The 25,862-nt window shown below is 36.6% G+C and overlaps 1 protein-coding gene across 1 annotated transcript; it reads right to left on the bottom strand.

Moving 5' to 3' along the window:
- Positions 1-1,298: 1,298 nt before the first annotated feature.
- onecut2 (one cut homeobox 2) lies at positions 1,299-25,149 on the bottom strand. The gene is made up of 2 exons (XM_067376849.1): positions 23,871-25,149; positions 1,299-1,586 (listed from the first exon to the last, which is right to left on the bottom strand). The coding sequence occupies exons 1-2, from the start codon at positions 24,988-24,990 to the stop codon at positions 1,300-1,302; spliced, it is 1,407 nt and encodes a 468-aa protein (XP_067232950.1). The 5' UTR covers positions 24,991-25,149; the 3' UTR covers position 1,299.
- Positions 25,150-25,862: the final 713 nt, after the last annotated feature.

The raw sequence follows: 25,862 nt of genomic DNA, 5'->3' as shown, positions 1-25,862 counted from the left end.
TTTGCAGAACAGTTAGGTGCAGAAAAAGTTTCTTTGGTGTCGATTTGTCAATAAATAGAAAAAGTCTTTAGTGTCCGTTTTGAGCGATCCGAAGAGGCCCTCAAGCGTAACCCAGGAGAGAACTGCTTACCGGCTCTCGGTTCAATAATAAATGAGCACGAGTGATGGAATTTGAGATGAGTATATGAAAGAGCTCAGTAAAGTGAAGAGGCTTTGAGAGAGAAAGAAAGAGAGAAGAGAAACGGACAGAACCTTTGGAAAGCTAAACTGGTCGGCGTTGGTGTGGAGATTGTCCTCTTAAACTCTTGTAAAGGCCCTGATCACCAATGCCAGTTTGGTTTCTAAGCATAATACGGTTACAGTCGTGATAACATGAAGCGGATGTGTGTGTGTGTGTGTTTGTCATTTCATTAAGTGTGTTTGAGAGACAGAAGCTCATTCTTCGGCTGTATCATCCTGAGTTATTTTTAAACCAAAGAAGAACAATCGGTGTGGTCCAGCCCCTGTTCTATTGCAAATTTAATGTGCTTCAGGATTGTGCTCACAAACCCGGCCGGCCAATAACGGTGTGAGAGATCTGTGTGTCCTTCATGTTTGTTGTGCTTTGTGCTTCTGACAGGTGTTTTTCTAGGTGAAACCAGGTTCAGCGTGTTAGAAAAACCCAATACCAACTTAAACCTGTGCTGTTAAGGGTGAATCTCACAAAAAAAATCGATCTTTTATCATTGTAATATTATATTCTTCAAATTACATTTATTTTTCTGACTGCATTGGCAGATATTTTGTCTTGTTTTATCTTGATTTATGTGTATGTTTAGATATCTGTACTGGTAAATAAGACAAAAAAATTTGCATTTAATTACATAAAACTTTGACTTGTGTTTATGAGATTCACCCTTATAGTTTAAAACATCCCGACACACACACACACACTTCGGGAAATGAAAATCAAAGCTAATTTAGAGTGAATGCAGATGGGAAATGATGCTTTGTCTTCTCTTCAGTTCAAAGCCAAATGGAAAGTTAACAATGTTTTGGATTTGCTTTAATTTTTCATTCCTGATGGATGATTCTCGCTTCGGACCAGAGAAGAGAAAGCAAGCAGTGTTTTTTCCTGACGTTTCGCTCTTTGGATTTGTGTGTTTCTCTGACTGTAAGCAGTGAGCCGGTAAGCAGTCTCTCTCCCTTCATTGCCCCTCGGAACGATTTTCTCCTCTTAAAAAGTTTGCACCCTCCCCGGTGCAGGAACCCTCATCCATCGTCCCGCGTTCCCACCCCCCTCCCTCCCTCCCTCCGGGATCACGCTTTGGTACAAGTGCTGGAGGTGGACGACGTGTTGCCCGGACTTCCCTCGTCCAGCCATTTGTCCAGGCTGCGTCTCCGGGCGTTCATGAAGAAGTTGCTTACAGTGTTCAGTTCCAGTCCCAGCTGCTGCGAGATGGTCAGCTGCATTTCTTTGGATGGACGCTTGTTCTCTTTAAAGATGGCCAGAAGTGTTCTTCGCTGCAGGTCCGTGAAAACCAGCCGCGATTTCTTTGGTGTATTGCTCCTGTCTTTGCTCGGGTCCTGCTCTTTTCTTTTGCACGCTTCGGGGGTTTCGTTTGTTAGAAAGGAGACACAAGAGAAAGAGAATAAACACGTTAGAATCGATCACACATATGTGACATTTTATATTTATGCATTTGGAAAACACTTGCATCCTATTACTTTGAAATGAGGATCAGCCCAGAAGTTTATTGCACCACCTACAATTAGATCACAAATACATAAAAAAGAATATAGCTGCAAGCAGCAATTAAAGGGGCCAAACATGATGAGGCAGAATGAGGAGATAAAGATCAAGGCAGCGAGCAGCAATGAGTAAAGACATTTTAAGCAAAATGGTTGATAAATACAATCACTTGTAATGTCACATAATTGCTTTTGACCAATAGGTGGCGCTGACACCAAATTGATCTTGTGTGGTCAGTTTTGGGTGACGATTACACACATAAAGTTTAATGTTACTATGTAAAATCTTAGCAGAGATACAGCCGCAGATGCAGTTTGGCATTGTGCCAACAAATTAATTAATTCGGTATACGAAAATTTTGTATATTTACACGAAATTCGTAACTTTTTTCTAGCATGGTCTGAAAATGATCTTACGGAGCCCCGCACATGACATGCAAGAAAAAAAATGAAATCGTGTTTACAATTTACACGATTTACTAAATTGTGCACGATCTATAAATCGAGGGAACAAAATAGTAAATCGTAAGTATGTTTTAGTAAATTGAGGGAACAAATGCGCACAATTTAGAATACTATTTTTTCCTGCATGTCATGTCCAGGGCTCCGTATGATCTGACACGAGTTTGGTGTAAATCGGAAAAACAGTGTAGGAGTTCAAAAAAAGTAGGTTTTTAAAGAAAATAAAAATGGTGGACAGTAAGTTCAGCCAACCATGGTAAAATGTGTGTCTATGTTTCATTACAATAGGTAAAATTAATTAAAAGCTATTAGTATTTTTGTTTAAATTTCATTATCATTTTTGACCACAAGGTGGCACTGTCTCAAAACTTTTTGAGTACCTTCAGGGCATGGTGCCAATGACACATACCGAGTTTTGTAACGATACACTAATGCATTTGTAAAACAGCTTTTTGCAACCAAATTCAAAATGGCCGACATCCAAAATGGCCGGTATGGGAAAATTGGCAATCGGCATGTTGCACCAAATCTAAAGAGACCAGTCTTGTGGAAAAAAAAATCAATTTTTCATATCTCGTGACCACTAGGTGGCACTGTGCCGAAACTGTGCAGGTAAATCCAACACTAAAAAATGATGTAGAAACAATTTTCACTCAGAAATTGCACAAATAATTACAAAGAAACAGCAAGTAACATGTTAAATTAAACGTGAAATTTTAAAGTAGAAAAACTGAGATGTAGTTGAAATGGCAACATTTCAAAAAATCTTTCCGTAAGTTTTTTTTAAGTTTACATTTTTCATGTAAAATGTATATTTTATTTAATTTTTAATCTTTATTTAAATTAACAAAATATATCATTTAATATAAATTTTTAATAGTTTTACTTAACAATAATAGCACTGCAATTAAAACAAACCTCCTCAGTGTTTTAATACATTCTTATTCCGAATCAGAACTCGAACGCACAACGTAACCTCTAAACTGCTCTCTGATCAGTGACGTCTCACAGGAAAGCTTTAGATTATTTGAGCTGAGGTGAGATTCCCTCCTGGTAATTGCTTCTGCGACCGTCAAGATTCCCAGAGAGATTCACTCGTGCAGAGTTTATTTTCAGGGTCTTTTATCATGATTGAGTCCAGAGACCAAAAACACACGATCACCTGAAAACTACCAGAGTGAGAACGAGAGTGATCTACACTGACAACATCAACGAATCACAATAAATACCAAATAAATATACATACATAGAGGTTAGGGATTACATACTAGCACTATTCCTGCAGTGTGCTTGAAATATGTGCACTAAAATACTGCAACCCACAATGTAATGCAATTCAACTTGCATTTCTAATGTGATTAATTCCAGATCTGGATCCAGACACTTAACTGAATTAAAATGCAAAACAAATTATCTTAAATATAATTGATTTCTGAGATGAAAACTCTGTGAGGCAATTAGACAACAATTTGCATACTATACTGCGAAAGATGTGTTTTTGCTTAGTAGTTTTGTATTGTTTTCTATTAAAAATAATATTATAAACCCTTTTTATTAGCGACAGCCTGTGCACACGCTGAGTGATGTTTAGATGAGTATGTAAATATGTGCTTCACACTTTCATCTTAATAAAAAAAAAAAAATACACAAAACATGTCAGCGGTGAGAAACAGCAGTTAAGAAAGCATGTGATCATAGCGATGTGAATATGTCTGAGATTTAATGGGCATCATGTCGACAGATGAGGTAATTAAAATGACACGGTTATGATAGTTTGATTATAAAGTATATAGATCTGGCTATGTGAGACTATAGTTTGAATTAATCCTATTTCTTTGCGTGTCACATTGACATTACAGTACAAGAATGGCTCTTTCGTCATTGTCCTGAACATAAGCGTTCACGTAAATGTCACATCCGTCCCGAGTCCTTCACATAAAAATCAATCTGTAGACAACCAAGGAATTTGGAGAAGATCTTATTTTTTTAAGTTTCGTTACAAGCTGATTACGCATTGGCAATAAAAAGTGATTAATTAATATATAAATAATTTGTACATATAGCCCCTTTAAAACAATAATATAAATATATTTGTGAATGGCGTCAGAAAAATAAACTTAATTAAAAGAGAAAACAAGATAATTTTCTGACCCCATTGGCATATATAGTATGTATGTATAGTGTTGTTTTAAGCATAAACTTGCTAATTTTGATAAATTTTGTTATGAAACGACACTTAATATCTTCAGTCATTTTGCTTCTCAAGTAAATGTATCTTGATTTAAGAATTTTTAGATATTTGTACTGGAGAACAAGACCATGATTTTTCTGCTGTGTACTAGGACTGTCAAATAGATTAATCGTAATTAATTGCATCTAACAAAAGTTTGTTTACATAATATATATGTGCATGTACAGTATAGTATTACATTTATATATATTATATAGAGACACACACATATATAATATATATAAATATGATAATATATACACACATATATTATGTAAACACAAACTTTTATTTTAGATGTGATTAATTGCGATTAATCAATTTCACAGCCTCTGTACGTAAAATATCATTACTGTTCAACATGCGATTTATTAAATAGTAGGCAATTTATAGTGTACAATAAATGTACATTAAGCCGCAGGCTATTTCATTCATTCATATATACTGTGGTATATACACAGACCGTCTAGCAATTAAAACACAGACATGTGCAGCATCATAATGCACCCTTTTGCCAAAGCACGTCATGCACACAGTATATAACTAAAGAAATGTTCTTCAGTCAGTCAGCTTTGCTACACCTGTAGGACAGAGTTTATCGTGGCCTCGGGCAGAATTTCTTATTTCTGCAGTTTTAATGATTGTGAATGTGTTTGAGTTTGTTGTGCTGATCTCAGTAAAGCTAAAGCACTTCACAGATTGAATGCAAAACACACCATTGAAAAAACTGAATATAATAATTCATATGTTCAACTCACAACACATTTTGTTGTATCTACAAATCATTCACCTTAAAAAGATAAACAGATAAAGCCTAAAAAATGTCTTAATCTGATCTGAATGCATTCAGTGCATCAACAGATTGTCAAATGTACGTTATAAACACGATTCCCACAGTCATGATAATATCAGGAAAATAAAAACTCAATCACTGCCAGTGTTACTTTAGCTTTTATTTTAGTTTTATTAATATTTCAAATTATCTTTTATTTTTTTAATGTTAATTTAAGTGTAATATTTAGTCATTTCATTATGTGTTCTTGTTTATTACTTGTTTTTTAAATATTGCTTTTTATGTTTAATATATTTTTATTGTATATGATTTAACTAAATATGATTTAGTTTTTATTTATCTCCAGTTAATAATTTTAGTGCTTCGACTTAAACTTATTTCAGTTTATTTCCAAGGCAACATTGCTCTTCTTTTAGGTTTTTTCTTTTTTCAAATAATATTTATATTTTATTTTATTTCAGCTTTATTTTTACTAACAGAAATGTAATGGTTTTAGTTAATGATAAAAACACAAACACAAACACCGGGTCTCTTTTGTGTGTGTGTGTGTGTGTGTGAGAGAGAGAGAGAGTGAGAGTGTGTGTCAAGATTTGATTTGATTACTTCTCCGAATTAAGTATGCACAACCGAGCCTGGGCCAGATCAATAGAAATCAGGTTAAGAGATCAATTGAGTACAAAACTATTATGTAAGAGGAAACTACGGTGTAAATAAAGGCGACACACACGCCAGTGTGGTTTTACAGTGTGTGTGTGTGTGTGTGTTTTCACTTCTGCTGCATTCACACTCTCATTATGAGACTTGCTTTCTCTTCACACACACACACACACACACACACACACACACACACACACACACACACACACACACACACACACACACACACACACACACACACACACACACACACACACACACACACACACACACACACACACACACACACACACAGACCCATTTGTCATAAAATCAAGGCGGCAACATGCCAAGCGTGAAGAGAGAGAGAAAGCGCAGGTCTTGCACTCAGGCAGAGTAAGTTGCTGAGCGCTGCAGACAGACGTCCAAGAGACTCGCGTGTGTAAAAACTGCACAAACCCCGTCAGCCCCCTATCATCGCACGCTTAAACTAAATATTTGATAAAGACAAATGCACAGCAATATTTCCACACTTTGCATGTATAATTGATGCAGTAACAATGGCAGCAGAAGCTCAGAAGTGAGTGTTTAGGGATCTGAAACTCGTTCAGTGCTTTATCTTCAAGCACAATTAACCCATTCATGTCCAGATTATTCTTCCACTCCTGCAAAGGCAAATGCCACTCAATTCTTTTCATTACACACACCAGAGATGAGAATAAACTGTCAATCCTGCAGGTGAAAATGTGCATTTCCTTACAGTTGGTTTTATGTAAAAATGTTTAATGCAAAAGATAATGAGTTTGTCCATCATTCATTAAAATTGGCCATGCATGTGCATTTCTGTATAAATTAGAAATAGCAAAAATCTCGTCTCCACTCACATTTTCTTCATGCAAAAATAGCCTTACAATTAGACAAGAGAAATCACATTTTATATGCACTTAAATGTCTGTTGCCACTGCAGCACATCATGATCTAAACAATGAACATGGTTAAGATCTAAATCAATCCTCTCTGCTGTAGTTAAATGATTTGAGGTGTCTGATCAGCAGCAGATGGCGCTGTTCACCCATCAGACTCGTGCAGTAACACGATCAGTGAGCGCCATTCCACTCCAGCCTCCATTACTGAAGCTGCTGCTGTATGAAAACAAGCAAAACACACACACTGCATGCTGGACACTCATTTTAATGCATATAATGCAGTTCTCTCGGTTCTCTCCTTATATACCACAATTAGTGCTGATGTGTTTTGATCATACTTGGAGAAATATATATGACCCTGGACCACAAAACCAGTCATAGGGGTCAATTTTTTTGAAATTGAGACGTTACATCATCTGAAAGTTGAATAATAATCTTTCCATTGATGCATGGTTTGTTAGGATAGGACAATATTTGTCTGAAATACAACTATTTGAATATCTGGAATCTGAGGATGCAAAAAAATCTAAATATTGAGAAAATCACCTTTAAAGTTGTTCAAATGAAGTCCTTAGCAATGCATATCCACTCGTAAAAATACATTTTTGTTATATATTTACTGTAGGAAATTTACTAAATATCTCCATGGCACATGATCTTTGTTTACTATCCTAATGATTTTTGGCATAAAAATAAATAAATAAAAAAAATCAATAATTTTGACCCATACAATGTATTGTTTGCTATTGCTACAAATATACCTGTGTGACTTATGACTGGTTTTGTGCTCCAGGATCACATATATATTAGGAGAAATATTAGGAATATATTAAATTTTAAATATATACATATAAATATTTAAATTATAATACACTAGTAATATATATATATATATATATATATATATATATATATATATATATATATATATATATATATATATATATATATATATATACATACATACATACATACATACACACTATTTTAAAAAGCAAGAAAATATTGTTTAATAGTGAAAAATATGGAGCAACTGCATGGAAGGTCTGTGTTATATATATATATATATATATATATATATATATATATATATATATATATATATATATATATATATATATATATATATATATATATATATATATATATATATATATATATATAAGGAATATATTACATTTTAAGTATATAGGCCTACATATTAAATAATATTTAAATGACAATATAATAGTAAAATTCTATATTATATATTAAGAATATATTTTGAATATTATATAAAAATGTATGACGCACACACTGTTCAATAAAGCAGAATTAACAGATTAAAATGTTTATTCTCATATCTAAAGAGCAATTTTGTCTTATAATGAAAAATATAGAGCAACTGCATGGAAATTAGTCAGCAAAATCCTGAAGGAATAAGTACAGAATTGAAATTCATAATTTGTAAGAACAAATCCTAAAGGATCCTAATGAGATCAATAAGAGAAGCAAATGAGATCTTACTGGATAACCTGAAGCCGTTTTCCTCAATAAAATCCTATTTTAGGATTAGGATCCTTTAGAGTCAAGATTCTATTAGCAGTCCAAATGACTTTACCAAATTAATATAGGATTTCTATCCCTAATTTTTCCACTCTCGATGGTTTAATTTCTCATTCCTCTGAAGTCTGGGATTCGGCTGTGTTTGTTGTGCACGAGGCAGCTGTACTTTCTCCTTTTGTTCTCTCTAGTAAAATAAAGGATCAATGTTTACTTCCTAAAGCGCGCTCTCTTTACGAGGCCCTGATGGCCTTCTGTTCAGTGTTGCTCTGGATAAAAGCTCCAGACTGCTGCTTTTGTGGAGCAGTGAATTTCCCCGTCATCATTTGCTATTCTGCTTACTGCGGCCGAAAGAATCACACACACACACACACACACACACACACACACACACTGAGACGCAATCTCAGCCGTCAATGGGCGTCCACGCAACACTGACTCCATCAGGACGGGCTCTCATGGCGCTTTACAGTGCGATCAAAAAAGCAATTATATTATTCAAAGGGATTTACCATTTCCACAGAGGGAGAGGGGTGTCAACTTTGGGCTTTTCTAAAAGGGGTAGGGTTCAATCAATCCGATCGATGCCTCAGGTTTCCCTGGCCTTTCATCAAACTGCTCTCACACCGCTGGTTTATCTTTCCTCGCTGGCAAATGTAAATCAATGTGTGAGAGAGGAAACGTCCAGTGGAACTGTCCTAACCGCGCCGCCGTCGCTCGCTCATATCTGAACGCTTTCCGCAGCCGTATGAAATCGATCAGATCTGGCCTGTATTGAGGATCAGCTTACACCTTCAGTAATTAATGAGGAACCCAAAGACCGGCCTGTTTTCTCATCACCTCGTCTGCTGACATCTGTGTTCAATCAGATACACTGGAACTTTATTTGTAGTAAAAAAATGCACATTTGGAAACATATAAATCAAATAAAAATCTCATAAAATGACACAATTCAACTGAAATCCTGAATTTCTGTTTCATCAACTGCATGGAAATTTATAAAAAGCAATAATAAATAAACTAAAAATAGAATGTGTACAGGATTGCTTATAAAATATGTATCATAATAATGGAATGTTATAATTTGGAAAAGAATCGCATGTAAATCTACTAACTAAATCTACTGAAATTCAGAGAATAAATGAATTAGAATTAAAACTGTAATTTAATTTCATAGGATTTGATTCGTTATTGATTCTCTGATGATTCTTTTGTGCAATAATCATAAATTAGCCAGATATATCAGGTGATACCAAATAAAGATTTTAATTAAATCATTATTTTTGTGAATTGGGAGCATATATATATATATATATATATTATGTAAAACATTTTCAGCTGGTTAAACTTAGAAATGAAAGTTCACCTGCTGCCTTAAAAATCTGAGTTAACTCAACTAAACATAAGGTAACTCAACTTGAAGATAAGCTTTGTTTCAACTCACAAATAGTCAAGACAATGCATAACTTTAAGTTTAAATTTTAACTTAAAATAATGCATTGTCTTGACTATTTTTGAAACAAAGCTTATCTTCAAGTTGAGTTAACTCAGATTTTTAAGGCAGCAGGTGAACTTTCATTTCTAAGTTTAACCAGCTAAATTGATTTAATTTCTCCATGGATAGCCGATTATTCATGATACCGATAGTTTGGGGGTTCTGCCTTTTATACCTTCTTTTAAATGAATGATAATTTCATTATAATTACTCATATTTTTAATTATTATATTTTGAAAGAAATGCAAATAAAAACTTTATTCTCTCAATTTCATCACATTAACTACATTCTGAAGATTAAATTAATATTTCTTAACTTTCTGAATGTTATTAATTCATATAATTACTATTAATATTGAACATCAAACTGTTTTTTTTAGCATTTTCTTCACAAATTCAGTTCATTTTCCTGCCTTGTTTTGATTGACAGGATATATCAGCCCTGACTATTGGCTGTTAATACTACATATACTATACATACTACATATAGTGGGGACTGAAAAAAACATATATATTTGTTCTTTTAGGATTGGTTCCACATTTCATTAGCATTCCTGAAAGATTTTTTGACCTTTAAATGTATTAATATTATGATATCCTCTGAAACTAATTCGAGTATTTCAGTATCAGTTTCTCCCTACATTATTTTCTGTCACTGGAAATGCAGCACAGCAAAATCAAATGCACTTTAAACATATTAACATTAACCAACAGCTGATCCTTCAGAGATCAAGACATTATAAGATTACCATTCTTAAGAATAACATGCACCAATGAATCATTCATGATAAAACCAGGAACATTATTAAGAAAGCCTGATGTCCCGTTTTACTCCCGGTACATTATGTGCCATGACTTCACAAAAACAAGCTGCTGTCTGATCAGCTCTGAATTATACATGAGCTGAAGACAAACCCTGAGATCAGATGCTTTACAGGAACAATCCATACTATACCAAACTGCTGAAACGAAACAAACTCTTCTTTTACAATGTTTACACTAATATGGTTATTATGTATTGGAGTAGCCTGTGTTTTACAAAACATACTATTTCAATCTTTCTACATCAAAAATGTTGTTTAATTGAATGTGTTAGTGCTGTTCTTTTGTGATTATTTGTGAAATGTACAAGATCAAAGAGTGAAAATGGGTTCAAAGTAAATCCTACAACAATTCAGACTCATGGGAAAACTTACAAATTATGTTTAATATATATGCATATATATATGGGTCAATGACGTGACGGGTCTTTTTTGTCCAAAGGCCTTAAAAATAATTAAAAACAAAGATAAGACATCCAAAGTATGTAAGGTAGTACAACTACATCTCTTTACTTGAGGTTTTAATTATATTTTGCTTCATATAAAGGTATTTTAAAGATTTTGAAGTGTCAAAAGGTCATTCAGTTTAACCGTCCAAAGGCCAATACAGCCATTTCATTTATGATTAAAATATCTTAAAATGTAATAAATGTATATATTTTTTTTATTCTGGCATGATTTTATAACATCATATATCAACATAGAGCAAAATGGTGTTAAAATTATGTGTAGAAGTTGTTGCTTTGTTATGAGAAAGAATGTCTATTTCACTGATGTCATTCGGAGTAACCGACATAAAGGGACCATTTTGGATCAATATCATGTGACAGGATGTGACATCATTCAGACACCTGCAAAGGACCACATGGCCGTGAAGCAAAGTAACGAACTCTCTCTTAACTATCTGAAAAATTCATGTTTTCACTTTCGCTCATACGCACGTCCAGAAACATCAGGTCATTCGGTGCAACCGCTATAAAACATGGAAAATGTTGTAATATTTTAAAAATGTTTGATTGTCATTTTGTTAGCTAGCTAGATATCAGCCTGTTAGCATTGTTTGAAAATATCGTCATTCGGTATAACCGAAAATGTGACTTTTTTGTTGACAAATTTTGTCTTCTTGTAAAAAAAAAGAAAAGAAAAAAGACAAAAGCAGTGTTAATTGATTATAAAAACCACATAATCTCATTGTTAACACTTAATAAAACTTCAAAATTAATCATATCTCCATGTTTTTTTACACTTTTAAAAAACTTATTTTTCAATGACCCATATATATATATATATATATATATATATATATATATATATATATATATATATATATATATATATGTGATTAATTAATATATAATTAATTTATATATATATTTAAAAAATATCAGCCAATTAATCAGCCTGGTTAATATCGCATATCATTAATAAGTAGTCAAAAGTTTTTTGAAACTATGCAAATGTTTAGCTAAACCACTTCTAATGCATAAAATAGATCATATTATGAATGAAAAGGTCTCAATATTCCTCATTTAAATAATTAATGCGCAGAAAAAAGGGGCGGGGCCTGGTTGAGTTAGTTAGTAGTGTGTTGAAACTGGCGGTTATGGTAAGGGGCGGGACATTTCCCAAACACCAATCACAACACACTGCTCCAGCCGACCAATCAGAGCAAAATGTGCTTTTCAGAAGGAGGGGCTTCATAGAGACAGGAACTAAACAGGGGTGAGTTTCCCGAAAGCATCATTGGTGAACCATGGTCGTAAGTCCCATTGAACTCTATTGGTAACGACGGAACTTGCGACCATAGTTCGCTTTGGGAAACGCACCCCAGAGCGTTACTGACAGACTGGGAAGAGAGGAGCTGCAACAATGAGGAAAATAATCAACATTTAATCTAGTAGAGCACAAAAACAACATCAAGACTTTAAATTCCAGTCTCACGCATCTGATTAGAAAAAGCGAGAGCTAGGCCTACAGTACAATGAGACAGAGGAGGAGAGAGAGGGAGGCGGTGGGTGACATCAGATCAATATTTCGCCACAAAACACGATCAGTAATGATGTTTTCACTTGTTCGGTGAAACCTCCTCATAACAGATGAGAGAAAATCACTCTTTTTTTAATTCGGCTAGTGTTTCATCCTCTCACAGACGTGTGATTTCTCATGCTCAGATGCTTCCCATCTCAATATCAACCCTTTTCGAAGCACATACACTCTTCTGGAAGTGCTGTGTGTGTGTTAGTGCGAGAGGACTTGCTAAACGCATTATGCTGTAGTCTTGCACTTAGCTGTGTCATTCTGTGCATGTGCGGATATCCTTAATGTGGAGGCCGGACACCTCGCCGAGAGATGGAGGAGGGGAAGACAAGAGAAACTGAGAGACAGAGTCAAGCGCCAGCTCCACTACATACAGCAACCCTCAGATGATTTTCACTTTTATAAAGATGTGATCCATTAGATCAAGTGCGTGAAATAATGCATTTTCACCAATAATTTCTGAATTGTCTTTTCATCAATTGTGGTGATTTTAGAACTATCATTTTATCATGGTTTTGTTTCATGCAAACTTTTTTAGAAATAAAATGTTCTTTAAATCTGGTCAAACAGGAATAAAATTGTAGTGTAAGTGCTGCTGAAGTGCAATAAAATAAACACTTAAATGTGTGTTTTGGATGTTTTCTCTATAGTCTGAAGTTATGGAAACTGACCAGTACCATTTCAGGGTGGCTGTATCGCTTGATCTCCATGAGGGACAGAACAAATGTTCTCTGATCAAGTTAATAAGAGGTCAGAGTTCATCTGACATGATGACATCAGTGGTTCAAAGGTTTGTTGCCAGACAGAAACATCAGCACACTGATACGGCCAATCAGAACGCTCACAAACAATGCTGATGATGTAACACTCGTCAACAACATCAGCCAACGATCCAATCAGGTTCACAAACACACTGAATGCTTACGAACGCACAGATAAACAAGCAACACTGATTACTGTTGGAGCTGAATGTGTTTTGTTGCCCGTATCTTTGTTTGACAAGAAACAACCTGTCTTTAAAAAGTACACACTTCCACATAAGCCTGATTGCATCACATCCTGGAATGAAAATTACAATTAGGTTCCATTAGTTAACTAACATAAACTAATAATGAGCAAGACCTCTGTTACAGTATTTATTCATCAGTTATTTTTAGTTCATGTTAGCCAAATAATATTAACAGATACAACTTTAGATTTTAATAATGCATTAGCAAATGTTGAAATTAACAATAACTAAGATTAATAAATGCTAGTTCATGTTAACTAATGCACTTAACAAATAGGGCTCAACACTCATAAAAACATTTTCTCAATAGGGAAATTGATTTTTAACGATAACTTATAAACTATGAAGCTACGAAGTTGTTGATCGATGGTATATGGTTCTGCTGAAGCCTTCATCCCACGTAATTTCATCTTATTTTTAAAATTACTGTGTTTAACAGTCAAATTGCGGTGAAAAACTACATTACCCATGATGCTGTACAGAAAATTCCACCAATCAAGAGTTGAAACAAGTAAAACACATTAAAAGAGCTTGTTAGCTCCGCCCACTCCCATGAAGCACCGTAAATCTAGTTGATCTCTACACTCACAAATGACTTAAATATTTGAATATGGGTCATTGACAAATACGTTTTTTTTAAAAGCGTAAAAAAACATAATGGAGATATGATTAATTTTGAAGTTTTATTAAGTGTTAACAATGAGATTATGTGGTTTTTATACTCAATTAACACTAACACAAAATTTGTCACCAAAAAAGTCATTCGGTTTAACCAAAATTTTGGTTTTACCAAATGACGATATTTTCAAACAATGCTAACAGGCTGATATCTAGCTAGCTATCAAAAGGACAATCAAATATTTTATATTTAGTACAAGTTTTTTAAATATTACAACATTTTCCATGTTTTATAGCGGTTGCACCGAATGACCGGATGTTTCAGGACATGCGTATGAAGTGAAAACGTGAATTTTTCAGATAGTTAAGAAAGAGTTAGTTACTTTGCTTCATGACCATGTGGTCCTTTGCAGGTGTCTGAATGATGTCACATCCTGTCACATGATATTGATCCAAAATGGTCCCTTTATATCGGTTACTCCGAATGACATCAATGAAATTAATTTTTCCAGACATTCTTTCTCATAACAAAGCAACGACTTCTACACATAATTTTAACACCATTTTGCATTATGTTGATATATGATGTTATAAAATCATGCCAGAATAAAAAAAAATATATACATTTATTACATTTTAAGATATTTGAATGAAATGAAATGGCTGTATTGACCTTTAAACGGTTAAACTGAATGACCTTTTGACACTTCAAAATCTTTAAAATGCCTTTATATGTAGCAAAATATAGTAAAAACCTTTTTGAATTAATAAAAGAGATCTAGTTGTACTACCTTACATACTTTATATGTCATATCAATATTTTTAATTGAGTAGTTTTATGTTTCTCCATCATTTTTATTTTGATTATGTCATTCGCAATGCTTCATGGGATTGTAGTTCTTTCTTCTTTCCCTCACTAAAGCTGAATTTTCAAATACTTTTTTGCTTCAAATCAGTGTTGTGACTCTCCTCGTAGCTGCTTGGCTTGGTTTATGGCTTATAACGCTTTAATAAGGACTTTTTTAAAATCCCTATGGGAGAAATTAATGAAAAAAAGAAAAAAAAAACACTTCCGGAAGCAGCGCTGCACTAATGCACTCTACTGTAACGTGTCACTGAAAATGATCATCATTTATTCACCTTCATGTTGTTCCAAACCCTTTATTTCATCCTTGGAACATAAAAGCAGAAATTAAGAAGATCCGCTCTTTTCCACACAAAAACACTGTATTCATGTAGCCATCAAGCTCCATTCATAACCAAAAACACTATTAATCATAGTATGTATGTAATCACAGTATGTCAAACAAACATTCATGGTCCATTTTGGTGTTTAACGCAAAAGGAGAAATCCTGAATCTTCATGCAACTCTTTCACTCAAGGAAATGCACAAACGCATAAATGTAGAAACAATTGCAATGGGTTTGTATCTAACAAAAGCACTATTTAAGAGAACATACGTGTAAGAGCCAACTGTAAATAATGAGCGTGTTTTATTACGCAAGTTCTTATCAGCTCCTCTCCTCTGGAAAGCAAACATGAACCTTTCTCTTTCCTCATAGCTGAAGTTAAACGTTGCCTATATTCTTTCCACAGGAGTTAGAGACACGATGGTGTGTAAACTGAAGAATAATCACGGAGTAAACTTTATCATGCAGCGCACACAAGTTTATTCCTGTCATTCATTTGCAGATCACTAACACAAAAACAAAGAGTGCTGGAACGCAAATATAAACCTCAAGTAAAATCAGGCTGAAAGAAAAACTGAATCCCCCACAGATTCCCTCATGTTTCTTTCTGGCCGCTGGTTAACTGACAGCAGCATTACTAGAGGTTTTGTGGGGCTGAGAGACCGAAAACTTTGGCCTTTGCTCAGGCCGGAGCTGCTGATCCCCGATCACGAGACAGAGAGATAATCACATCACTGCTGATTTCCCTCAAAACTCAAAAACAAACGCCGCTCCACCTGCTACCGCGTAAAGACGATATATGAGGAGGACGATACATACACAACGCAAAAGTCTGAGAACACAGAAAATCTGGGATTTAAACATGGAAATTATGTCAGAACAAGGCAGTTCTGACATAAAATGAAGCGTGTTGTTCTTAAATTTGAATTAATTAAGCATTTTCTGACTTTTAGACACTGCTGTGTATCTGCTGAATACGATGGGATTGATTGACATAGGTCGAAGGGAAATTTGTGGCAAAAATAATAAGTTACTCATTTAACATGATTCAGTGTTCAGAAAGCTATAAATGAGTCAAACAAATACATTACAGATATGAAACACAAAACCATAAAGAATATGGTACTTTTTTTCACAATGTCTTTCTTACACATGTTGGGTTAAAAACAACCCAAGTTGGGTTAAATATGGAAAAACCCAGTGATTGGGCTGTCTTAACCCAGCAGTTGGGTTAAATGTTTGACCCAATGTGCTGGGCAGTTTTATTTAACCCAAAATATTGTTTAAAATGTCTATATGGCTGACTTAAAATGAACCCAATGTTGGAAATTAAACACATAATTACTAGAGGCAACAATAATAATCAAAAGGTGAACATTTATTAATAAGCAATTTAATAAATGTTTATTGTTTAAGTATTATTCATTAAATGTTTAATAAATGTTAATTTCCAACATATTTTGGGTTCATTTTAAGCAAGAAATACAGTAATTTTTAAACAATAGTTGAGTTAAATAAAACTATCCATGCAGCAGGTTGGGTCAAACATTTAACCCAATCACTGGGTTTGTCCCTTTTTAACCCAGCATTTTTTAGTGTAGATGTACTTATTATATAATAACAGTATATTACATGCAACTAATCCTAAACCTACAGTAAGTACATGCTGTTACTTAATATTAAACATATAACGAGGACGCCTTAAAATAAAGTTTAACCCAAAATATTAATACACTCTAAAAAATGCTGGGTTGTTTCAACCCAAGTTTGGGTCAAATATGGACAAACCCAACCGTTGGGTTAAAAAATGCATTTAAAAATTTAACCCAATGGTTGGGTTTGTCCATATTTGACCCAAACTTGGTCAGCACATTGAAACACCTTACAGTGAAGTTTCAGTGTCTGATTTAGAATAGATGAATGTCTACTAAAGCATAATCTTTATAAAGACAATGCTGATTTTTCATAATCATACTGTTAGGATATGATTGGATTAGCCTGTTTGAAGCAGATTGGCCATGACAGTATCTGAAAATCAGTCGCTCAATCATATTTCTGCCGGGATTATTTCACTCTCTACGCACTTATTGGGTTGAGAAGAGAATCTCATCACTAAAAGGTCCTCAAAGCACCGCAAAGCCATTATAATTATCAGACGCGAGCGTCCTCTCTCTCTGGAGCCGCGAGGAGAGCGCTGCGCCCCGGTCTTTGTGTGAAGGTCACCGGCCGCATCCTTTCAACGCCAGCCTCCTCCTCCACACACACACACACACACACACACAGCCGGGGTGATTAAAACACCCTGCTAAAATTCACTTGAAAACACCCATGCTTGGTTATCCGTGCATTTGGCGTCTCTTCATCAGCGTTAATGATCCTTTTAAACAACGGCGGCGAGCGCGGCTCAGAATAGCCCGAGTCTGTTTAGCGCGGAGTCAGTCTGCTGCTGCTGGGAACCTTCCTCCAGCGTCAGCTTTACTGGAACAGGTCCGGATCGGGTTCCAGATCAATGCGAACTCGGTGCTCACGTTTATGTTATTGTTGCCAGCATTAATGCCCTTTTAATCTTTAAGAGATTACACGCATTGATCCGCCGTCGTTCAGCAACACATATTTGTTTGAGAAAGTGACATAACTCACACACATTACTGAACGACTGGACGGAAATAAACAGGTATTTTGGTCTCGTTCTGCCAACATCAAGCAGAAACAGATCCATGATTGGCCTGGCGTTGAAGATATGCTGTGCAGGCCTATCAACTGTGTGCATCTTTGCATTCAAACCTAAAGACCATACATCTGATAACAACCTCATGACAGTGAGAACTGGTCACTGAACAATATAAAAACAACCCAAATTGGGTTGAAAATGGACAAACCCAGCGATTCTTTGCCCAACAGTTTTATTTAACCCAACTATTGTCAAAAAATGACTGTATGTCTGGCTTAAAATGAACCCAAAATATGTTGGAAATTAAAAATCAGACACATAATTACTAGGGGCAACAATAATAATCAAAAGGTGAGATTTATTAATAAGCAATTTAATAAATGTTTATTGTTTAAGTATTATTCATTAAACTTATCAATAAATGTTCATTTATTAAACATCTTAATAAATGTTAATTTCCAACATATTTTGGGTTCATTTTAAGCAAGAAATACAGTAATTTTTAAACAATAGTTGAGTTAAATAAAACTACCCAGCAGGTTGGGCAAACATTTAATCCAACTGTTGGGTTAATAAAACTGCTGTGTTAAAACAACCCAATCGCTGGGTTAAAACAAACCAATCGCTGGACTAAAACAACTCAATCACTGGGTTAAAACAACCCAATTACTTGGTTAAAACAACCCAATCACTGGGTTAAAACAACCCAATTACTAGGTCAAAACAACCCAATCGCTGGACTAAAACAACCCAATCACTGGGTTAAAAACAACCCAATCAATGTGTTAAAACAACCCAACTGCTGGGTTAAAACAACCCAATCACTCGGTTAAAACAACCCAATCGCTGGGTTAAAACAACCCAATCACTGTGTTAAAACAACCCAATCTTTGGGTCAAAACAACCCAATAGCTGGGTCAAAACAACTCAATTGCTGGGTCAAAACAACCCATTCACTGTGTTAAAACAACCCAATTGCTAGGTTAAAACAACCCAATCACTCGGTTAAAACAACCCAATCGCTGGGTTAAAACATCCCAATTGCTGGGTTAAAACAACCCAATCACTCGGTTAAAAGAACCCAATCGCTGGGTTAAAACATCCCAATTGCTGGGTTAAAACAACCCAATCACTGTGTTAAAACAACCCAATCTTTGGGTCAAAACAACCCAATAGCTGGGTCAAAACAATTCAATTGCTGGGTCAAAACAACCCATTCACTGTGTTAAAACAACCCAATTGCTAGGTTAAAACAACCCAATCACTCGGTTAAAACAACCCAATCGCTGGGTTAAAACATCCCAATCGCTGGGTTAAAACAACCCAATCACTCGGTTAAAACAACCCAATCGCTGGGTTAAAACATCCCAATCGCTGGGTTAAAACAACCCAATCACTCGGTCAAAACAACTAAATCACTGGAATAAAACAAGTCAATCACTGTGTTAAAACAACCCAATCGCTGGGTTAAAACAACCCAATCACTAGGTTAAAACAACCCAATCGCTGGGTTAAAACATCCCAATCGCTGGGTTAAAACAACCCAATCACTCGGTCAAAACAACTAAATCACTGGAATAAAACAAGTCAATCACTGTTTTAAAACAACCCAATCGCTGGGTTAAAACATCCCAATTGCTGGGTTAAAACAACCCAATCACTCGGTCAAAACAACTAAATCACTGGAATAAAACAAGTCAATCACTGTGTTAAAACAATCCAATCGCTGGGTTAAAACAACCCAATCACTCGGTTAAAACAACCCAATCGCTGGGTTAAAACATCCCAATCGCTGGGTTAAAACATCCCAATCGCTGGGTTAAAACAACCCAATCACTCGGTCAAAACAACTAAATCACTGGAATAAAACAAGTCAATCACTGTGTTAAAACAATCCAATCGCTGGGTTAAAACAGCCAATTCGCTGGGTTTGTCCAACCCAACTTGGGTTATTTTTAACCCAGCATTTCTTAGAGTACATAATGCACCATTTTAAGATAATTTTATAGAGCATGCTGTGCAATAAACATGTTTAACTTCACAGTTTTGTGATTTAAATGATTAAATCACTATTTATCATACACATGCGTTCTATTAATTGTCGGCCACCCTGTGCTCTCAACCACTTATTCTACCAATATGTCTGAGAGTACACTGAAAATCTGGGACTTTTTTCATGCAAACCTTGAAAATAAAAGTGAAAAGGAGTTGTTGCAATATTTCTGGGTCAAATGTCAGTAAAAGATCATGAGCTCTTTCATGATGAGATCATGATCATCAGGTTTTGCTTTTGCGAGGCATGTGCCAAATACTGAGACCTTTACAAATTCAACTTTTGACTCAAATTGTGATGCACCCAGACTTTCAGATCCCAATGTATATCTAAAGATATTTATATTTGATATCATCTCTATCTTGCAGTCTTCATCTGATCGTAGAAGCCCAAATCAAGAGAGACGTCTCTCAGAATCCAGCCTGGCAGAGGTTGCAGGTATATTTATCCATCTCCAGCGCTCTTATTTACGGGCCGGGACCCCGTGTTTCTCCAGCACCAGGCTCTTTTTCAATCTTCTCCGTCCTGACTCGTATAACAGCGCTTGTCCCCTTTGATCATTTAGTTAATAAAGTTGTTTGTCGGCAGCGGAAGGCACAGGCCGAGGTTTGTCTCGCTGGCTGATTGCTTGTGCGGTGTGACTGGAATGAGGTCCAGTCAGACGTCACGTTTGATTTGACTAAATTAATAGTGCAAAGATAGGCTCGTTTCACTGGGGACATCATGCATCTGCAACACTCTTGGAAGAAAAGATTCTATTTAGAACCTTAAAGTGTTCCGTCAGGCGCTTCATACAGAATATAGAACCTATCAGCGGTTCCCATCGTTTTATGGGTTTAGTTTTCATTTTTAATTTCTTTTTTAATTGTAATTACATTCCATGAATTTCACTCTAAAAACTGCTGGGTTAAAAACAACCCAAGTTGGGTTCAAAATGGACAGCGATTGGATTGTTTTAACCCAGAAGTTGGGTTAAATGTTTGACCAACATGCTGGGCAGTTTTATTTACCCCAAAATATTGTTTAAAAATGACTATATATTTGGCTTAAAATGAACCCAAAATAGGTTGAAAATTAAAAATCAGACACATAATTACTAGAGGCAACAATAATAATCAAAAGGTGAACATTCATTAATAAATGTTCATTTCCAACCTATTGTGGGTTCATTTTAAGCAAGCAATACATTCATTTTTAAACAAAAGTTGAGTTAAATAAAACTACCTAGCAGGTTGGGTCAAACATTTAACCCAACCACTGGGTCAGAACAACCCAATCGCTGGGTTTGACCATTTTCAACCCAACTTGGTTTGTTTTAACCCAGCATTTTTTTACGGTGTAAACAGCTTGAAAACATATTTTATCATTTGAAATAACCTGTTAAACATGAAAATATTATGCAATCATTCAAGACATTTCTCCTTTTATACACTCTAAAAAATGCTGGGTTAAAAACAACCCAAGCTGGGTTAAAAATGTACAAACCCACCGAATGGGTTAAATGTATTCCCAACCTGCTGGGTAGTTTTATTTAACCCAACTCTTGTTTAAAATTGACTGTATTGCTTGCTTAAAATGAACCCAAAATAAGTTTGAAATGAACATTTATTAATCATTTTAATGAATAATAATTAAACAATAAACATTTATTAAATTGCTTATTAATAAATGTTCTTATTTTTATTATTATTGTTTCCTCTAGTAATTATGTGTCTTAATTTTGGGTTCATTTTAAGTCAGACATATAGTCGTTTTTAAACATTATTTTGGGTAAAATCAAACTGCCCAGCACGTTGGGCAAACATTTAACCCAACCACTGGGTTAAAACAACATTTTCAACCCAACTTGGGTTATTTTTTAGTGTAGCATCTTTTCGGCATAAAATGTTCTTTAAAATCGAGTCAAAAACCCTAAGGCTTCATATAGAAAACCAATGAATGTATGCTTAAGAATCAGTCTAATAATTTTCATGATATGTAGATTCAAATATGAATATCTATTTCATTTTTATGTAAATAACATAATCAGCATAACAATTTGAGTGAAAATAGTAAATTGGCTTTAATAACAGCAGCACTCGATGTCTCCAAAAGTCGTGTAAATACCTGAAGATCATGATTTAAGAATGAATCTTGAAAATATGACCATCTGATGATCACATGACCTTTGATTAGTCAACTACAAATCAGAAATATGTTCCACAAAACTTATCTCCGGATTTAAATATTGTGGAATATTTTAATATGAATTGTTATCTTCTGTGATTTGGGACCCAACTATAGGTCTATATGAAGATAATAATTTCACGATGTTCACCTGAAGTAAATTATAGTCCGTTCAGCATTATATAACAGCTTTCTGCTGAATTATTTGCATGAATTTACAGCGAGTTTGTTGTGCTTGCATTTCCATGCTCGTAAAGCTTTAATTCAAACATGGTGAGCAATCCTCTCTGTGTCAGACATTTATGATGTCATTTATGATGTCACGACGTGCAACTCCTCATTGTTTGTTTCACATTCTTTCCCAAACGCTCCAAAACGCTGAACAAAAGGCAGGTGCCGGGCCGCACATCTCTGCCTGTTTAACCCAAGACAAGGTGACGTTTTGTGCGTTGAGCCGAGGGTCACGCAGAGATTTCTATCAATAATTCATCGAGCCGCTGCAGCCTCTGTTCTTCTTTTCAATTCCCCTGCAGATCACATAATACCTTCCCCCCAACCCAAAGCCATCTGTGAGACCAGAGTCCTGCAGGGAAACAGCATTAAAGCACCTACCAATGAAGCCCTACACGCTTCTGTTTCAATCAGACTCTTGGTGAAAGAAAGATGCATGTGTTTGTTTACGAAACAATGACCTTAATCTGGATGTTCATATAGAGAATCTCATGAATGCATGAGCATATTCAGATGGAGTGTTTTGATAAAGACGCCAGTGATTTATCAGCTTCCTCACTATTGCTCTTTCTCCAAACCCTTTTGTTGACAACTGGAATAGTTGCACACATTTTTTAACAGAATGCACAGGCACAATGCATGAGGCATCAGAGCTGTCCATTATTTCAGTGAATAATTGTGCATCACCCTACAAATTAAAAATCAATACGCACCAAGCTTTTATTTTAATGCACTGATAGGATGCTCTTCAACAGCACGACACCGTCTCTGACACCTACAACACACATCCGAACTACACTGAAGAGGAAAATTCAGCTCTTGCTTTTTCTTCAGCCGAACAAAGGAAAAGGGGGTCTGCACCGCCCATCGCTAGAGGGGGCAACAAGCCTGATGTAGCGGGGCAGGAGGGGAATAACAGTTCAGTAATTACCAGCAACACATCCCTATTCAGAAAGCTTTTCTTTAACACACACACACACACACACACACACAGTGACTAAAGCGCCTCTTCTCTTCTGTTGTGTTTACGGAATTGTGCGCGTGTTTTTGTGCAGATCAAACTAAAACATCAGATATGTCAACAATATCTATTTTTAAGTACTCTGGAAACAAAACGCATGAAATAAACAATGCACATTAAATGTCACGAGTAAATAAATTTGGCGCAAATGTCCCTTTTTAAACTAAAAATCCACATGCACTGTGCAGATCCTCCTCTATAATGAAAGATTGTTAAAAAGCAGATACCTTGTCTTACCTGCAAGCCGAAGGGCCGACATCCTCTGAAACTCGGGCTCCTGTAACCACTTCCACATGCGGCGGAACGTCTCGCGGCCGGACTTGAGTTTACTCCAGGGTTTGGGGTTCCGCAGCAGGTCGGACAGGGTGCCCTGCGAGCGGCACAGCACCCGCTGCGCGAAGATGGCTTGCGGGATGCTGTAGCGCTTGAGCTCGGCCGTGATTCGCTGCGCCACTTCCTTCGTGTTGATCTCTTCCAGCTGACCCGAGCCCGAGCCCGGCGCTCCGGAGGAGGAGGAGGAGGAGAGCGGTCTGTCCCGGTTGGAAGCCAACACGGGCCCGTGGGATTGAGGGTGGCACCCGTGCATCCCGTTGAGATGCGGCATCATCCCCGCCGCGGGGCCACCGAGGCCTCTGGAGAGGTGCTGGTCCCCTCTGGCCAGCATGGCAGTGTGCGCGTCAAAGTTGGAGCTCAGCATCTTGTCGTGGCCGTGCGCGCCGTAGTTGTGGAGCGCGGGCTGCGCGTTGTGGATGGAGCCCAGGCCGTTGCCCAGAGGGGACAAACTCTGCCCCATCCCGCTCATGTCTTTGTGGTAGGGGCTGTAGAGGTTGTTCATGGCTGGTAGAGTCCTCTCGTCCCGCATGAGAGTGAAGCTGCCGCTCACGTTCCCAGAGAGACGCTGGTGGTGGTGGTGATGGTGGTGGTGGTGCGGATGGTGGAATTTGTCGGACACGGTGGAGATGGGCGGCAGGGGCTGCAGCGGGGTGAGCGTGGTGTAGGTGCCGCTCATCCCGGGCGGGGAGGTGTCGCACGGCATGCTCATGGCGTGATGGAGCGGCAGAGACAGCTCCGGACGGTACTCTCCTCCCGCGCCGCCGCCGCCGCCACCGCCGCCGTCCAGAATCGATGCCATACTGGACACCATCGCGGAGCGCGACGGCGCCACGCTCAGATCCTGGTGTATCCGTAACGAAGCCCCCGGGTTGCGGTTGTGATGGGGGCTGTGGCTGCTCATCAAGTCCTGCTCATGGCTTAGTCCAGCGTGTAGGTTGCCAATGTCCATTGTCATCTCTGGGTTCATGGCGTACGCATCCAAATCCTTGGCCAGGCATCGATAGGCGGTATAGGCAGTCTTCATTCAGTCCATTGATTTATGTCCAGCTTTGTGCCAGGGATGGGTTTTCTCTCCTTTTTATTTTTATTTTTTTTTCTAAGGCCTCTCGGTTTTTTGTTTTTTTTTCTCCCCTTAATAAATAAAAAACACCGATCTCTATCAGACGGGCCAGTGCTGATTTCTCCCCATGTCCGAGCCCTCTACTCCTCCTGCGTCTTCTGTTTGGGCAGCTGGAGGTGTTCGGGGTGGGCTTGCTCCGCGCGCACCCGACCCTGCTGAAAGGGGAGGAGACTTCGCCTTGATTGACGCGCCAGTGGTCCAATCGCGTTCCTCGTGAGCGCAGCTCATTAGCGTTCTGGCCAATCGCTGCACGTTCCACGAGGCTGTTCGGAGCGGCTGTCTTTGCATCTGGAATCAAGCGTCAGACGGTCGCTTCACTGTCATTCCAAACGGATCATTTACTCACTTCGCAAAAATATAATCGCGTATCAACACAATTTAATTGTAAAATAGAAAGTGCAAAACACACTTCTAATGTAGCCTATTTATTTTATAGGCTATCTTTGTTCATTTTGTGCATCAGTGTGTACTTTGCGCATTGGGAAAAAAACATGTTTTTTTCCTTCGACGGATCTATCTATCTATCTATCTATCTATCTATCTATCTATCTATCTATCTATCTATCTATCTATCTATCTATCTATCTATCTATCTATCTATCTATCTATCTATCTATCTATCTATCTATCTATCTATCTATCTAATCAGATTTCAATCAAGTTGCACAAATGCTTAAATGTCAAGTAACATTTTTTTGTGTTTTCTGTGTTTAACACTGGCTCATTACATGCTTTACATTAACATTTAAAAGATTAATTATGCATATTAATTTCAT

Source organism: Chanodichthys erythropterus, chromosome 22, assembly GCF_024489055.1.
Source record: "Chanodichthys erythropterus isolate Z2021 chromosome 22, ASM2448905v1, whole genome shotgun sequence".
NCBI lineage: Eukaryota > Metazoa > Chordata > Actinopteri > Cypriniformes > Xenocyprididae > Chanodichthys > Chanodichthys erythropterus.
The sequence above is the reverse complement of the archived record's forward strand: the minus strand, read 5'-3'. Positions and strand labels throughout refer to the sequence as shown.

What these genes read in the sequence shown, in the direction of transcription:
- onecut2 (XM_067376849.1), bottom strand. Translation starts at nt 24,990, where the DNA reads ATGAAGACTGCCTATACCGCCTATCGATGCCTGGCCAAGGATTTGGAT. An exon ending in GTCGGCCCTTCGGCTTGCAG is followed by an intron (nt 1,587 to 23,870) that starts GTAAGACAAGGT and finishes AAACCCCCGAAG; the next exon opens with CGTGCAAAAGAAAAGAGCAG.